A 15,421-nucleotide genomic window follows, 5' to 3' on the forward strand; every position below is an offset into this window, starting at 1 on the left:
TGGAGGGTATGTGTGGGGAAGGGGAAGGGAAGTAGATCTGACCTGGGACGACTGACCAGTCTGGCCTCTGGGCAGAGTCATATTCCTCATATTCGCCTTTGGAAACTGGGTCATGGTCATGGGGCTTTGAGACCTGCTTAGCTCTGCTCGTCCAGTTGAAAAGCGTCTCTAATGTACGGATTCTCCTGAGCGTGTGCTTTGATTGGCAGAAAAATAACCAGAACAACTACTGCCATTTATTGAGTGCTTACCATAAGCCAGGCATTGTGCTAAAAATATTACAAACATTATTTTATTTAACCCTAAAACAACCCCAGGAAGCCTCATGTTACTGAAGAGAAAGCCGAGACTTTAGAAAAGAACAGTAGTTTTCTTGAGGTCATGTAGCTGGTAGATTGCAAAGGAGGCCTTTTAGCCAGCATGTCATAAAGATTCCTAAGAGTAGGTTCCCCGGAACGTGCTAGGTTTTGGAAGCACTTAATGACCTAAAGCAGAATATTTGAAAAAATCCTGGGGCTGGCCCTGTGGCTTAGTGGTTAAGTGTGTGTGCTCCACTGCTGGCGGCCCGGGTTCGGATCCCGGGCGCGCACTGACGCACCGCTTCTCCGGCCATGTTGAGGCCGTGTCCCACATACAGCAACTAGAAGGATGTGCAACTATGACATACAACTATCTACTGGGACTTTGGGGGAAAATAAATAAATAAATAAAATTATCAAAAAAAAAGAAAAAATCCTGAATCATATTTTGTATGCCTCCTTCCTCTTTTTCTTTCCTTGTAATTATATATGTATATAGTGTGAGTGCCTGTAAAACTGAAAAAAAATTTTTTTTTTACATGATTTGTTTTACCTGCTATTTTGGGGAGAAAAGCAGTTTAATATACATGACATTTTTATTTCTGAATAAATTTGCATTGCAAGAGGCTGGAAGGACTATAGAAGGGTCACCTAAATATACTTGGCACAGTGCATTCATAAATGAACCATAGTCTATTTCACTTACATAAAATTTAAGATAGACATTGCTGACTTAACCAACAAGAGCAGCTGTGTATTAAATGCCTATCATGTGTCAGTGTGCTAAGCATTTTAGCTAGATTATAATTCACCCTTCTCAGTAACTCTGTAAACTAGGCTATTTTCCATTTTACAGATGGCAGTACTGAGGTTGGCAGGGTTTAATTTGCACAAAGTGATCACCTTCTCACTTGACCCTGTTCTCTTTCTGCTACTCCATTATTAAATACAGCCCAATTGGTATCTTCCTGGCTTTTTTTAATGGGGAGATTTTAAACTGCCCTCCTCCCATTTATTATTCCATTTTGTCCTTATCATCTAGTGAAAATAATATAAAAATGTATGAAAACTTCAGGAAGACCTGATTTCAATATTTATAGGCAGGTACATTCCCCCCCAACATCCACATTTAAAGAAAAAAATGTTTACACAGGTAATAAAGGATTCATAGCATACAGAATAAGGGGTGAAAGTGCCCCTTTCCAGAGAAGCCACCAGTAACAGTTGGGTATATGTGCGTGCTCACGCGTGTGTTATGCATAAATATAAAAATAAAATGTTTTCTTTTTAAACAAATTGGCTCATGTACATTTTGTTCAGCATCTTGTGTGGATGAACCTATTCTTTTTGATGTTACATTGTATCTCACTATGATGTATCATAATTGATTTAGCCATTTTTATGTTGGTATGTATTAGGTTGTTACCAGTTTTATTATAAACAATATTTTATTGCATATCTCCTTGTACACATGTGACTATATTTTTAAGAATGATTCTTTGAAGGAGAGATTAACTGCAGCATATACTAATTTCCTTTCCTCGCAGTGGTTTAGGATAATAATTACCTGACTACTGTAGACTTTCATTCTGACCTAACCTAACCTTGTATCTAAGTTGTATGGCTGCTCCAGACAGCTAGGCAAATCGTACATACATCAGCACCTAAATAGCCTTTCATGGACTGATCTGGTCTTTTCTGTGAGACATAACTGAGATAACAGTCAATAATCTGGCAGTGCAGCCTCCTTGCCCCTGCCTCTGTGGAAGGGATCGTGCCTCCCAGCAAATTTAAAAATTCGAGTTGTACAGACGTGTCCCTGGCTGCGCCCAGGGGCCAGATCCCTCAGAGAATATGTCACTCTCCGTTAGTACTCCACCCACCCACCCATGCCAGAAGCCAGTGGTGAGATCCAGGGGTTCAGCTGACTTCTTCAGTCTTGGACTTGGCAGTCTCTAGGACCATTTTTTAAAAAACAGGCATTTTTTTCTGAGCAATTTTAGGTCCACAGCAAAATTGAGCTGAAGGTACAGAGATTTCGCATAGACCTCCTTGCTCTCAGACATGCACAGCTTCTGCCATAATCAACACCTCCCACTAGAGTGGTTCATTTGTTACAAATGATGAACCTACATTGACACATCATTATCCACCAAAGTTTTAGAACCATTTTTCACTATAGATCTACGTGGCTTGCTCCTCCTCACTTGCTTTATTTATTTATTTTTTTGTGAGGAAGATCGGCCCTGAGCTAACATCCATGCCAATCCTCCTGTTTTTGCTGGGGAAGACTGGCCCTGGGCTAACATCCGTGCCCATCTTCCTCCACTTTATATGGGACGCCGCCACAGCATGGCCTGACAAGCGGTGCGTCGGTGCGCGCCCGGGATCAGAAGCTGGGCCGCCAGCAGCGGAGCGTGTGCACACTTAACCCCTGTGCCACGGGGCCAGCCCCGACTCCTCGCTTCCTTTAAATCTTTGCTCAAATGTTACATTTTCTGGCCACCCTGTGTAAAATTGCAACACCGTACCTTATTTTCTCCCTTGAACTTTATACTTTTGCTTTGTTTTCTTTATAGCATCTTTTTTTTTTTTTGGTGTGGAAGATTGACCCTAAGCTGACACCTGTGCCAATCCTTCTCTGTTTTTGTGTGTGCGATGCTGCCACAGCATGGCTTGATGAGTGGTGTATAGGTCTGCACCTGAGATCCGAACCTGCGAACCCTGGGCCGATGAAGCAGAGTGTGTGCACTTAACCGCTACGCCACCGGGGCGGCCCCTATAGCGCCTTTTAATGTCTAACATCTATATATTATGTTTCATCTTTGCTTACCTCCTGTGGTTTGTAAGCTCAGTCATGGTAAGAGTCTGTTTCCTTCACTCTTATTCTCAGTACCTGTCTTAGAGTAGATGCTCAGGAAAAATTGTTGGCTCGGTGAGTAAATGAACAAATGAATGAACTCAGGACCACTCTCTCAAGGTTGGCCTCCTCCCTCACTGCCCCTCACTCTCCAGCAACCAGCCCTAGGAGTGGGGCATCTTCATTGGGAGGGTCGTGTGGGGGACTGCCATCACAGACGCTTCAGAAGCCTTTACAGTGTTAGGAAGATTCATGCCCAAACTAATGCCTACTGTTTTGTTGATCACTTACTGTGTGCCGGCCCTGCCTGTCAAGAGAGAGAAAGTGAGAGAGCAGCAAAAGCTGGGGAGGAGAAGAAAGAGGGTAGGGGGAAAGAGAGAGACAATAATGGGGGCGGGGGTGTAGGGGAGAGGGAGGGGGAAAGGACCGGGGAGAAAGAGTAACAAAAGTGTGTTTGAGAGCGAGTAAGGGAGAGGGATGATTGTCATTTGAGTTTAGGGAGTTGAGGAAACTTGCTGGGCCACTATAGTTGGCTGGAGGAGTGTCCAACTTCAAAGCACATTTGACCCAGAAAAACTTAGCTCTACTAGCTTGAGGTTAATTAGAATATTTGCAGCATCCATGTTGGCATTCTTTCAGGGGAGGAGATGGAGTGACAAATAATATCTACTAGTATGGAAACATTGTAGTCAGCAATTTTAACTTTATGGAGGGTGACATAAAAGGCCTTATCAGGAGTCAGAGTAGAGCTGAAGGACTGTATTCAGTGTTTCAGCCTTAGCCAACAGTATAACAGTTAGCCTCTTAGACATAGCAGGCAAGCTAAAATTGCTACAGATTTAATGTAGGGTTTCCATTTGTATCAAATAGTTTGTTAAATCTTTACTGATATAATTTAGTAACATACTCTTTGCCTTAAGGATGTTTGAAAAAATAGAAACTATTTAAAGCAAGTTAGGATAAGTGCAGTAAATTTACAAATACATACAAGAAAGGGAAAAGGAAACAGCTGTTGATAGTGTTAACCACAGAGAGGCTGTTTCTAGACATACACAAGATAGGACCAAGGCCATCTGCCCAGGTTGGATAACAACTTTTTTTTTTTTTTTTTTAATGCAGTACTGTTATGAGAGAATGCTCAAGAATTCCTTTGGAGATTAAGTACCTTTTAAAAGTAGAAGTAAAATCTTAAGATTGACTCTTTGTGGGCCCACTTTTTTGTTGTGTTGAATTCTTATGTGAAAATCAATGTTGGTTTCCCTTCTCGTGCATATTCTTTCTCTCTTTTGATTCTTGTGAGTATGCTGACACAACCTGTTATCTCAGGCAAATTACTTAAAACTGAGTTTTAGTCTTCTTATCTATTAGTGGAGTCGGGTATCAGGATATGGAGTATTAGTATCTACCTTGCAAGTTTATTGTAATGTTTACATGAAATGTCAGGAGTTAACACAATGCTTGGCACAAAGTAGACACTGGGGAAATGTTATTTCCTTTCTTTCTCCTCATGATAAACTTGTGCACGTTTTTTTCTTGCTGAAATGGCTTTGAGTAGCAGCCTCAAAATTAGAAGAATTTGGCCCTTGATATAAGTCAGCTGGATTGTTCATGCAACTTGGGAGTTGGTGAAGAACCATTCTCTTAATACAAATGAGAACTTTGAATTCTGTCTCCAATAAGATTTCTTACAGATCATGCATACCTATAAGTTTATTTATGGGTTTATGTTTCTCTTTCAGATGAATAGACTTGTCACTTTCCACTGACTGGCAGCAATGGCGTTTACTGAAAGAGTCAACAGCAGTGGCAACAGGTAACCACGAAATCCATGATTCAAAGATGACGATATTTAATTTTACAATCTGTTTTTCAAAGAATAAGTTTGGTCCTTTTGGTTTTTGCAACTTATAAACTCTCTGGTGCAGGAAAATGTGAAAATTTCAGTTGTCTCTACATGAAGTCAGATCCATTAGACTGGCTACATGTTTTCTTTAAATCTAGTACTCTCTGAGTCTCAACTCATTTCTTTAAAATGTGGATGTTATATTAGATCGGCATCCTAATTCTGTGTTCAAGAAAATGGTCCATATTGCACTGATTTGGGAAAATGTGCACATATTCAGCATGTGCTGGAACAAATGTCATGGTGAAATCCACCTTATCATGAGAGCCTTGAAGGAGGGAATTCTGTCAGTTACATTTTACGACTTTCACATGTCTCCCTCCAACTTGGCACACATAGGTAACTGCCTTCTTGCATATGCTACATGATCATTGTTGGTTGAGGGGAGCATGTTAACATTCTGAAGCAGTTATTAAGAATAACTCATTTGATATCCAGAAGGAATTCTTTTTTTTTTTTTTAATTTTGTTTATTTATTTTTTTCCCCCAAAGCCCCAGTAGATAGTTGTATGTCATAGCTGCAGATCCTTTTAGTTGCTGTATGTGGGACACAGCCTCAGCATGGCCAGAGAAGCGGTGTGTCGGTGCGCACCCGGGATCCGAACCCGGGCCGCCAGCAGCGGAGTGCGCGCACTTAACCGCTAAGCCACGGGGCCGGCCCCAAACGGAATTCTTAACATCACTGATCAGTTTTTATTTATATTATTAGATATTTAAAAACATTAAACTATGAGATATGTAGACTCACACTTAACTAATATTTATTAATAGAGGATGGTGCCTGTAATTCTGGACCATTCTGGATACTTCCTTACTTCCTCCCCCTTTCTGGTTCATTTAGGAAACTCTTCCTCTATTCCAGGTGGTCCTGGTGGTGCTCTTGTTAAACTTGGTACACTCTCCTCCCCCACAGAGAAAGACCTGTGACCCAGGCTGCAACAGTCCACATTCTGCTAGAGCCTGGGGGAATACTAGTCCTCTGTCTTTAGGCTTGTTCATAATGTTCAGTTACACATAAGTTTTAAATTTTTATGTAGTTAACTGTCTTGTCCTTAATGGGTTCTGGTTTTGATTGTGCTTAGAAAGGTCTTTCCTACTCCAAGATTGTGAAAATAATATCATGTGCTCTCCGCTGGCTCTTGAATGGTTTTATTTTTTTGCATTTAAATAAGAACTTGTATGCTGGTGGCCTATGGGACAGATCTGGTCAACAGATGGGTTTTGTTTGGCCCCTCACAGTGTTCTAAAAAATATATATCTGCCAATGTTTTTTGTATAACAATCTAGACTTCCATCTTCTCTTGAAAAATTTCAAATTGAACAACATTGGGCTTGCGTTGCCGTATAGCAACACTTTGATAGAATTGAATAGCTACTGCTCTTTTAGACAAGGCCTGAGCTTTCTAATTCAGAACTTCCCAAGTGGTATGCCATCAGTACTCTTCAGGTGTTCCACGATGTTGATCCCTTAGCCCACAGGTCAACCAGAACTCCCACCTGATTTCCTCCTGCAGACATCTGCTTTGTCAGCTTGCCCCAGAGAGACTTGATATAAAAAAAGTGAGGAAAGCACGAATGCTTTCCAGTTCACTACGGTTCCCACACAGCTGGATTCACATGTTTAGTTAGCTGCTCAGCCCTCTTAACTTGTGACCCATTTTAGATCTTTGACTTTTTCGTATTTTGGTCCATCTGTAATTAATTTTAGTGCAAAGTAGGTGTTTTAAATTTCCATATTAATGAGAAAATAAAAAAGTCCGGGGGATGTTGGGGAGCCATCTTTTTTTTTTTTTTTTTTTGTGAGGAGATCAGCCCTGTGCTAACATCTGCCAATCCTCCTCTTTTTTTTGCTGAGGAATACTGGCCCTGGGCTAACATCCGTGCCCATCCTCCTCCACTTTATATGGGACGCCGCCACAGCATGGCTTGCCACGCACTGCGTCGGTGAGCACCCGGGATCCGAACCGGTGAACCCCGGGCCGCCGCAGTGGAGCGCATGCACTTAACCGCTTGCGCCACCGGGCCCGCCCTGAGCCATCTTTTTTAAAAAGCAAAAGGCTAGCCAATTGTTTCAACATAATTTATTAAATCATCTATCTTTTCTCCACTGATTTGAGTGCCTTGCCTAAATTCCATCATGTTCTTGAGTCTATTGTTGAACTCTTTTTGTCCCATTGATTGTCTCTCCTGGCAGTGGTGCCATACTGTTTCACTGTATTTTTATAAAATCTTAATATTCAGGCAGATTCTTTGTCATTACTTTTCATTTTTAGAATTTTCACATCTGATCACATTTCCTTGTGTACTCTGAAGTCATTTGTCATTTTCTAGAAAAATTATTGTTGGCATTTTGATTGAGGTCCCTTTGAATTCATCAATTAGGGAGAGTTGAATTCTATAGAATGTTAAGAGTGGGTCTTCCTACAAAAAGAGTCTAAATATATCAGATTGGTGAAAATTTAAGATTTTTGTGGAGGTATGATTTTTCAAAAAGTTCTAGTTATTGTATCTAGTATAATTTCTGGTAGAAGAAGATAGCATTATCAGTGGAAAGATTAAAAAGATACTTTGTACTGTGTTATTTATTTACATGTTTCCTGTTGTTGCTAATTATTAAGTTAGGATTGGTAACTGCCCTTTGTAGTTACATTCTAGCAATTACAGAACTCTTTTTATTCTTTGTTACATTTATCTTTCCAGCTCCTCACCTCCCTGGTGTGCTCCTTTTAATTTTAATACCCAGTCTAAGTGATAAGCTAGGGGAAATCCTACATGGAGCTCTATTTTTGATATATATCAATAGCTCACTTGTTAAAATGTTTAATCATGATAGGTATTTAATCTTTTAGTAGTACAGAAAAAAACACCAAACTCATGTGGAACTGATCCAGGACTAGCGCATATTTTAAAGGAAACAGATGTGTATTTCATCTGCTGCTCTAATCTCACACAAAATAGAAGTCTGGTGTGAACCGTTACTTTGCTTGGGGCTATCAGAAGTCGTGATCGTGGACAGAATATTCATGTAATGTGTAATGACAATTTTTGTTTTAGTTCTTATAAATAATAGGCTTATTCTGTGATTTCCAGATTTATCAGCATTAGACACTGAATGCTGAATCTGAGCTCCCTTACATTTCCCTCCACCTTCCTTCCCTTCCCCTCCCCTTTCTTTTTGTTCTTTCTAAAAATTGTTATTGGAGTATAACAAACTGAAAAGGGCAGACATTATTAGTACAGTTCAGTGCATTTTTACAAAGTGAACACACTTGTGTAACCGATCAAGCGACAATACCAGCTCTCCAGAAGCCCCTTCCTGTCTCCTTTCAGCCACTACCTCCCTCAAAGGGCACCACTATTCTGCCTTCTACCACCATGAATTTGTTTGCCTGCTTTTGAATTTTATTTAGATATAATCATATAGTATCCTCTTAAGTTTTCTTTTCAGTTTTGATGTTTATGTTATTTTTATTTCTTCTATTTCATACATTTAAATATCTTTAACATTCAAATATCTTTATAATTATGTATTTTATATTAATATACTATATTGGTTATATATTATATAGTCAATATTAAATATTTTTTATTTTTTTATCAACTTTCCATAGTCTAATATGATAACATAATTATCCTTTTTTTTAAAAGATTTTTTTTTCCCCCAAAGCCCCACTAGATAGTTGTATGTCATAGTTGCACATCCTTCTAGTTGCTGCATGTGGGACGCAGCCTCAGCATGGCCGGAGAAGCGGTTCGTCGGTGCGCGCCCGGGATCCGAACCCGGGCCGCCAGTAGTGGAGCGGGAGCACTTAACCGGGGCTGGCCCACCAACATAATTATCCTTACTCTTTCTTCCACTTCTCTCTCTCCTACCTTCCAGCTGTTAGCTCTACTTTCAGTTTTAGATTGTCCAGATTGGTAGCACATTTTATTTTATAATTATCTGTGCCCTTGCAAGCTTTGTATTTAAATTGATAATAAAAGTTGAAAAACCAATAAGCATTATTTACATTATTTTGATTGGGAAACAGAATAGTGTTTAGGGTTTCATTTCTCCTCTGTAGGTTCAAAGCCACCCAAGTACCACTTGAAAGAGAAGATTCATATTGATCAGGACAAATGAACTCTTATGTTTAGCTGTGTAAATTGAGCAAATTCACACCACATTTTAAATTGCTTCATCTTTGAATGTTTTTACTTTTTCTGGAGTTTTTAATTACCTTTCTTTTTCCTTGTTGAAAAAGAGAACACACCTTTTTGCCATTTCAGATTTTATTTATTTATTTATTTTCCCCCCAAAGCCCCAGTAGATAGTTGTGTGTCATAGCCTCACATCCTTCTAGTTGCTGTATGTGGGACACGGCCTCAGCATGGCGGGAGAAGCGGTGGGTCGGTGCGCGCCCGGGATCCAGGCCCAGGCCGCCAGCAGCAGAGTGCGCGCACTTAACCGCTAAGCCACAGGGCCGGCCCTGCCATTTCAATAACATGTTCCGCTTCTTACTCTTTGGTATCTATTGCTTGAAATCTCTCATTTTCTTCTTGGAATCCTGAAACTAAAATTAATTTTTACAAAGTGTGTGCTGAATTACATTCCTCTGAAATTGGGCCCAGGTAAGTGAAGCCAGAGAATAGAGGTGGGATACATTCTGGTAAACTTTTACTTGATTAGGGGAAAACATTATGATATAAAAAGGAAAGCAATTTTATTTTGGGCCGCATTACCAGATTTGTGGGACATATGAGTTTATTGTTTTCTGCCGTTAAGTGGGGGTTACTTATAAATGTTTTAGGAGATCTGCTGATATGTTTTTCAATATTTGGGAAGATTTGAGGGGTTGAATTTTGTGAACCCTGAATCATAATACTGTAGTCCTGGAAGCTTTCCTTCCCCAGGAGAGTCTGAATAACGTTACCTCTTCTAATTGAGAAGAGTCCTCAATTAGTGAGGAAGCTACAAGGTGTTAAGCTGATTAACACCTATTATATAGACAGATTTTCTTTGTGTGAGTGAATCAGGGGCCCAACTTCCAGATGCTTACTAGAGAGATTGATGGCTGTAGGACGTGTTTTCCTGAAACAGCAATTGGCCTGGGCATTGTAAATAATCCACACCTGTAATTGTGAACCAGGGAAACAGGGAGGTTTCCTGTATTTCCCAAGCAAGTCGTTTTAGGCCTGATTTACAAGTGCAATAATGTTTCTTATACAGAGCTCATTGTTTCCCTTTATTTTAGAAAGTTGTTCCTAACTGTTAAGTGTGTATCATTGTCATATGTAGTTTAAGATGAGTCACTCAGTTTGATGGGTTTAAAGGCGTTTGGTTTCAGTGTTATCCCAGACCCGTGGAAATCTTTTTCAGAATTAGTTATTTCCCAAAGGGACAGTTAAATTTTAGGGGAAAAAAGACTAAATTGTATAAATATTGAGTAATTTCACCAGTAAAATCCAGTTGACCTATTATTACCTGTGTGATACAGTGAGCTTGAGTGTGGAGGCAGCTTGTATTTAGATCTCTGACACTTTGGTGATCCTTGAGCAAATTGCTCAACTTTTAAAGGCTCATTAAAATGGGGATAAGGAGAATAATGCATGTAAAAGTGCTTATCATAGTGTCTGGTACATCATAAATCCTCCGTCAATGATTAATACCACCACTCTGGTGATGATGGTAGGATGTGGGGTTCAGGGGAGTCGGTAGCTTCCTTAGTTCTACTTTGAAGGGAAAGGCTTTGTTTCGAGGCAGCTTTCTGGGGGGAAGGGATTCCTTTGTGAGGTGCTCCAGGAGAAGCATCCATAGGAAGGAGAAAGATAGAGGAAACAGACCTTTAAAAACAACACACAAGCATGTTTATTTGCAGGGCATATGGATACATTTACAAGTTTTACTGTGTGGTCTGTTATACATTGAATATTGGCTATGGGGTTATCCTAAGTCAGGCACAAAGTATAAGAAAACACTGCTGTGTAGTATTTTCATTTCTACAAGTCGCATAGTCTTTAAAAAAAAAACTTTATTGAGGTATAATTTACATGCCATTTTAAGTGTACAATTTAATGATTTTTAGTAAATTTACTGTTATGCAACCATCTCTATAATCCAGTTTCAGAGTTACACTCCCAATAGATGCAGCTGACCATTTGCAGTTAATCCCATTCCTACCCCAGACCCCAGGCAACCATTAATCTGCTTAATACTTTTGCTTGTTCTGGATATTTTGTATAAATGCCATCACATAATATGTGTGTTTTTTTTCCTTTTTTTTTTTTGTGACTGGCTTCTTTCACTTAGCATAAAGTTTTTAAGGTTCGTCCGTGTTGTAGCATGTATTTCAATATTTCGTTCCTTTTTGTTGCCAAATAATGTTCCTTTGTATGGATATGCCAGTGTTTTGTTTACTGTTCACCAATTGATGGACGTTTGGGTTGTATCCACTTTTTGGCTATTATAAATAATGTTGCACTTGTGTTTTCATTTCTTTTGGGTAGATATTTAGGAGTGGAATTGCTTTCTTGTAAGGCAGATTTATGTTTGGAGTCATCTTCAGATTATTCTAAGTTCATAAATCAGTGTGCGTCTGGGTCTGTTTCACATTCATTTGCATATGGTTTTTCTCTTTGCCTTCAGCCCTGAACTCTCTCCTAATGCTGAGTGGGAAGAGAATGAATTGATATTTATTTAGTGCCTTTAGTATAATGGATACTAGTCCAGGCAGTTGGCGTTATATCATTTTAGGGGAGACTTTGGTCCATGGTGGTGGATAAGAGGGACATTGAGTTGAATTGTTTAGGATTACATCTTCTTTGTAGGGATATAAATTTTATACTATCCTGATTTGGGGAAGACCCTTTTTCTTCTTTTTGGAGGACTGCAGTTATAACAGTCGTTTTCTTCTGAAGCTGTAGCAGTCAGCCTTCTTTGGAGTCTGTGGAACAGGGTTAGGAAGAAGAGAATTGCTGTTCCAGTTTCCTCTGTGTTTTCAGAAGCCTGGAGGACATTATTTCAGAATCTGAGTCTTGTTTTCTGTATCTCATGATAACCCTGTAGATTAGATGGCAGTCGGCCTCAGTGTACTGGAGGAAGCAAAGGCCTGGAGAAGTTAACAGCTGAGTGTGGGACTCAGACTGTAGGGAATGCTGGGGTAACTAGCTTGTGTGGGTCGGGAAGATTTTTAATTACTACACTAAGGAACATTTAACGTGTGAGGTACTGTGCAGTTTCGTTTCTGCTTTTGACCAGCATGTTCTGATGCCTTCATCAGATGATGCCTTTTTCATAACCTGCAGTGCAGAGTGCCACCATTTTTGTTGCTTTTGTTTAAAAATGATTTTATAATTGTAGACATTGGAGTGTATATGTTTACATAGGTAAGATGTTAATAGATATAGTTAAGTGAACAGGTCTTATTAAAACTGTTGAAAACACGAAGTGGTCCAGGACTTCTTGTTAAGGGGAAGAGGGAGTCTAAAGGGAGAGAGAAAGAGAGAAATCTTATGCATCGTAGCAGCAACAAAGAATTAATATTGGCCCTGATAACCTAATTTAGTATAGACTTAATCATAGTTCTTGCTTAATCTTTCTCCTTTTCTCTTCTTCACTTTAAAAGAAAATTTTTATCATAGAAATATTCAGACATTAGTAGAGACATTCACACATTAGTAGAAGTAGAGATAATATTTCATTAACTTTCATACCCTTTCCCCTGATTAAATATTTCTCAGTATTTTGCCACAATTTTACTTTTTTATTTATTTGTTCCCCCAAAGCCCCAGTAGATAGTTGTATGTCATAGCTGCACATCCTTCTAGTTGCTGCATGTGGGACGCAGCCTCAGCATGGCCGGAGAAGCGGTGCGTCGGTGCACGCCCGGGATCCGAACCCGGGCCGCCAGCAGCGGAGTGCATGCACTCAACCACTAAGCCATGAGGCCGGCCCTGCTACAATTTTAAAAATCTATCCTTTCTCTCTTTTTTCTTTGCTGAAATGTTTTAAAGCAAATCCCAGGTGTTGTTTTCTTCACTCCTGCCTACCTTATGTGCATCTCTTTCAAAAAATATGGATATTTCCCTACATAACTGCACACCAGTCTCATACCTAATAAAATTAACATTTTGGATTGATCTAATAACTAGCCCATATCCAAACTGTCCAGATGGTTTAAAAATGTCTATTAAAGTTCTTTATATCGTGATTCAAGCAAACCAAAATGCATACATTACATTAGGTTTTGTCTCTCGAGTCTTAATCTAGAAACCTTACCCTACTTATTTTGGAGGTGGGGGAGGGTTGACTGGTTAAGGAAGCTGAGTTGAATGTATGTCCTGCTTTGTGGATTTGTCTGTTTGCTTCCTCTTAATGTGTTTCACTTGTTGCTATATACCAGTGGTTCCCAACCAGGAATAATTTTACCCCCTGGAGGGGGGCACATTTGACAAAGTCGGGAGAGATTTTTAGTTGTTATAATCTAGTGGGTGGAGGCCAGGAGTGCTGTTAAACATCCTACAATGCACAGGATGGCCCCCGCCACGAGGAATTTTCTGGCTCTAAATGCCAGTAGTGCTGAGGCTGAGGATCTCTGTAGTTCTCTCTCAGGTATTTCCTGTAGAGTGGAAGTTAGCTCTAAAGCCCGTTAGAGTCAAGAGAAGTCCTTTTGCTAAAAATAGTTTGATAGTCCAAGAGTGTGGGAATTGTCCCATGATTTCATCTGGGTGCAGGTTACAAGGGTATGTCACTTTGTGAAAATGCATGTGTGAGCTGTGCACTTTTAAAATGCATGTTATCTTCTAATTTTTAAAATTTACTTGAAAAATCTTCCTAGTCCTTCTGTGTCCTTCCTCTTTTTGACTACCACCTTGGATTCTTAGATATGTGAAGAAATCTTTAAATCTTCCTCCTTTTAAAACTTCCTTAATACTCAGTTTCTTTCAATGTAAGCGTCTGGTAAAGATGGGGGAAAACGGGTTCCTTGTGACCTAATTACTGGGAAGGCTGAATGTCTGTTATGGCCAGTCAGTGGGCTGGTATATTCCTAGCTCTGGAGAGTACCCGGAAGAGAGAGAACACCTAAACAATAGGTAATGTTAGGCCTCTTGGGCTTGCTGTGAAAACTTAAAGGAGAAAGAAAGCAAGTCCTTCCAGATGGAATGGCTTCAAGAGAGAAGGTCACCTTTCATGAGCAGTGGGATTTGGGAAAGGGGCATTTTGAGCAGAAAGAACCAGCAAAGATTGGGAATGTACTAGGGGAGTGCTGAGAACCCTTTCTGAAAAGTTGTCTTAAAGCCAGCGTCTCTCCCCATCTCTGATAAATCATTGGAAGGAAAGGCAATGAATTTTTTCTGACAGTTGGTTCTTACTGGGGGCCAGGGCTTCGTTTGCAAATGAAAGGACGGCTGTTGGAGTAGTTGAAATTACAATGGGCCCTGACTCTTTTCACATCAAAGTGTAAAAGAATCTCCAGGGGTGATAAATGGGGGCTGCAGGACTCATTACTTGTAAACAAAGCTGAGGGATGACCCCTAAATTTTTTTTAATTAAAAGAAAACAGGGTTTCCTAGTGGTGAGCGTGGGTCTGCTCTTCGTTTGAATTTTGACTGCTCGCGCTGGAGAAGATCTTTGTTAAGGTTACAAGGAGATGGGCTCGGTTACCCCGGCTTTGCCCTGACTCCCAAATACTGGATAAATGTGCTCGGCCTGGGCCAGCCCCGCGGGTCTTCCTTCTGGTTGAGAATTGGAGGTCTCGGGGTTCAGCTGTGGTTTGTTGCAGTAAGGGGGAACAGGGCAGGATTTTTGAGCCTGTTCCTCTGGGGGACTGAGGGCTTACACTCCTTTCAAGAGAAAAACTCTCTTACTCCTGTGCAGCGCAGAAAGAGGTCAGCTTTAAAGTCAATTCTTAGAACTTTGTAAAGAAGTCCAAAGGCTATTTTCAAGTTGATGTTTAAAGTTAGTATTCCTTTTACTTGTGTAATACAGGGCTTTGCATATGATCAAAACCTTTAACCCAAATTATGGTATTTGAACACTTTATGTTCAATGTTTATGTTGAAAGCAGCACTGTTAAAACGCTAGTATTAATGCTAAGAATCGAGCATTTTGTGGAACCAAGGCTTGGAAATTGCTCTCTAAATTCCACCCTGTGGGTGAAGGTCCACCTTCAGTAAACTCCTTTCCTGTGTAGCCAGCTCCCCATCAGGCTTATCTCTTGCTGTTTTTTTCACTTGGCTGCTTTGCTGCAGTCGGTCCAGGCCCTAACCAGATTTTAAACAATTAGAGGTCAGAGACGTCCCTTTGTAACCCGAGTGAAACTAGTAGGTGCTAGGCACCCAAGAATTCTAATGTATTTACTGACTTTCCAAATGTTTGGT

General features: G+C 40.1%; 1 protein-coding gene across 1 annotated transcript in view; it reads left to right on the top strand.

Moving 5' to 3' along the window:
- Window positions 1-2,910: 2,910 nt before the first annotated feature.
- Window positions 2,911-15,421, top strand: part of AFF1 (ALF transcription elongation factor 1) — a 167,984-nt gene continuing 155,473 nt past the window's right edge. Inside the window, 2 exon segments of the mRNA XM_058547459.1 lie at window positions 2,911-3,159; window positions 4,899-4,972. Of these exon segments, the coding sequence (XP_058403442.1) occupies window positions 4,935-4,972 (38 nt within the window). The 5' untranslated portion in view covers window positions 2,911-3,159; window positions 4,899-4,934.

Source organism: Diceros bicornis, chromosome 8, assembly GCF_020826845.1.
Source record: "Diceros bicornis minor isolate mBicDic1 chromosome 8, mDicBic1.mat.cur, whole genome shotgun sequence".
Classification (NCBI taxonomy): Eukaryota; Metazoa; Chordata; class Mammalia; order Perissodactyla; family Rhinocerotidae; genus Diceros; species Diceros bicornis.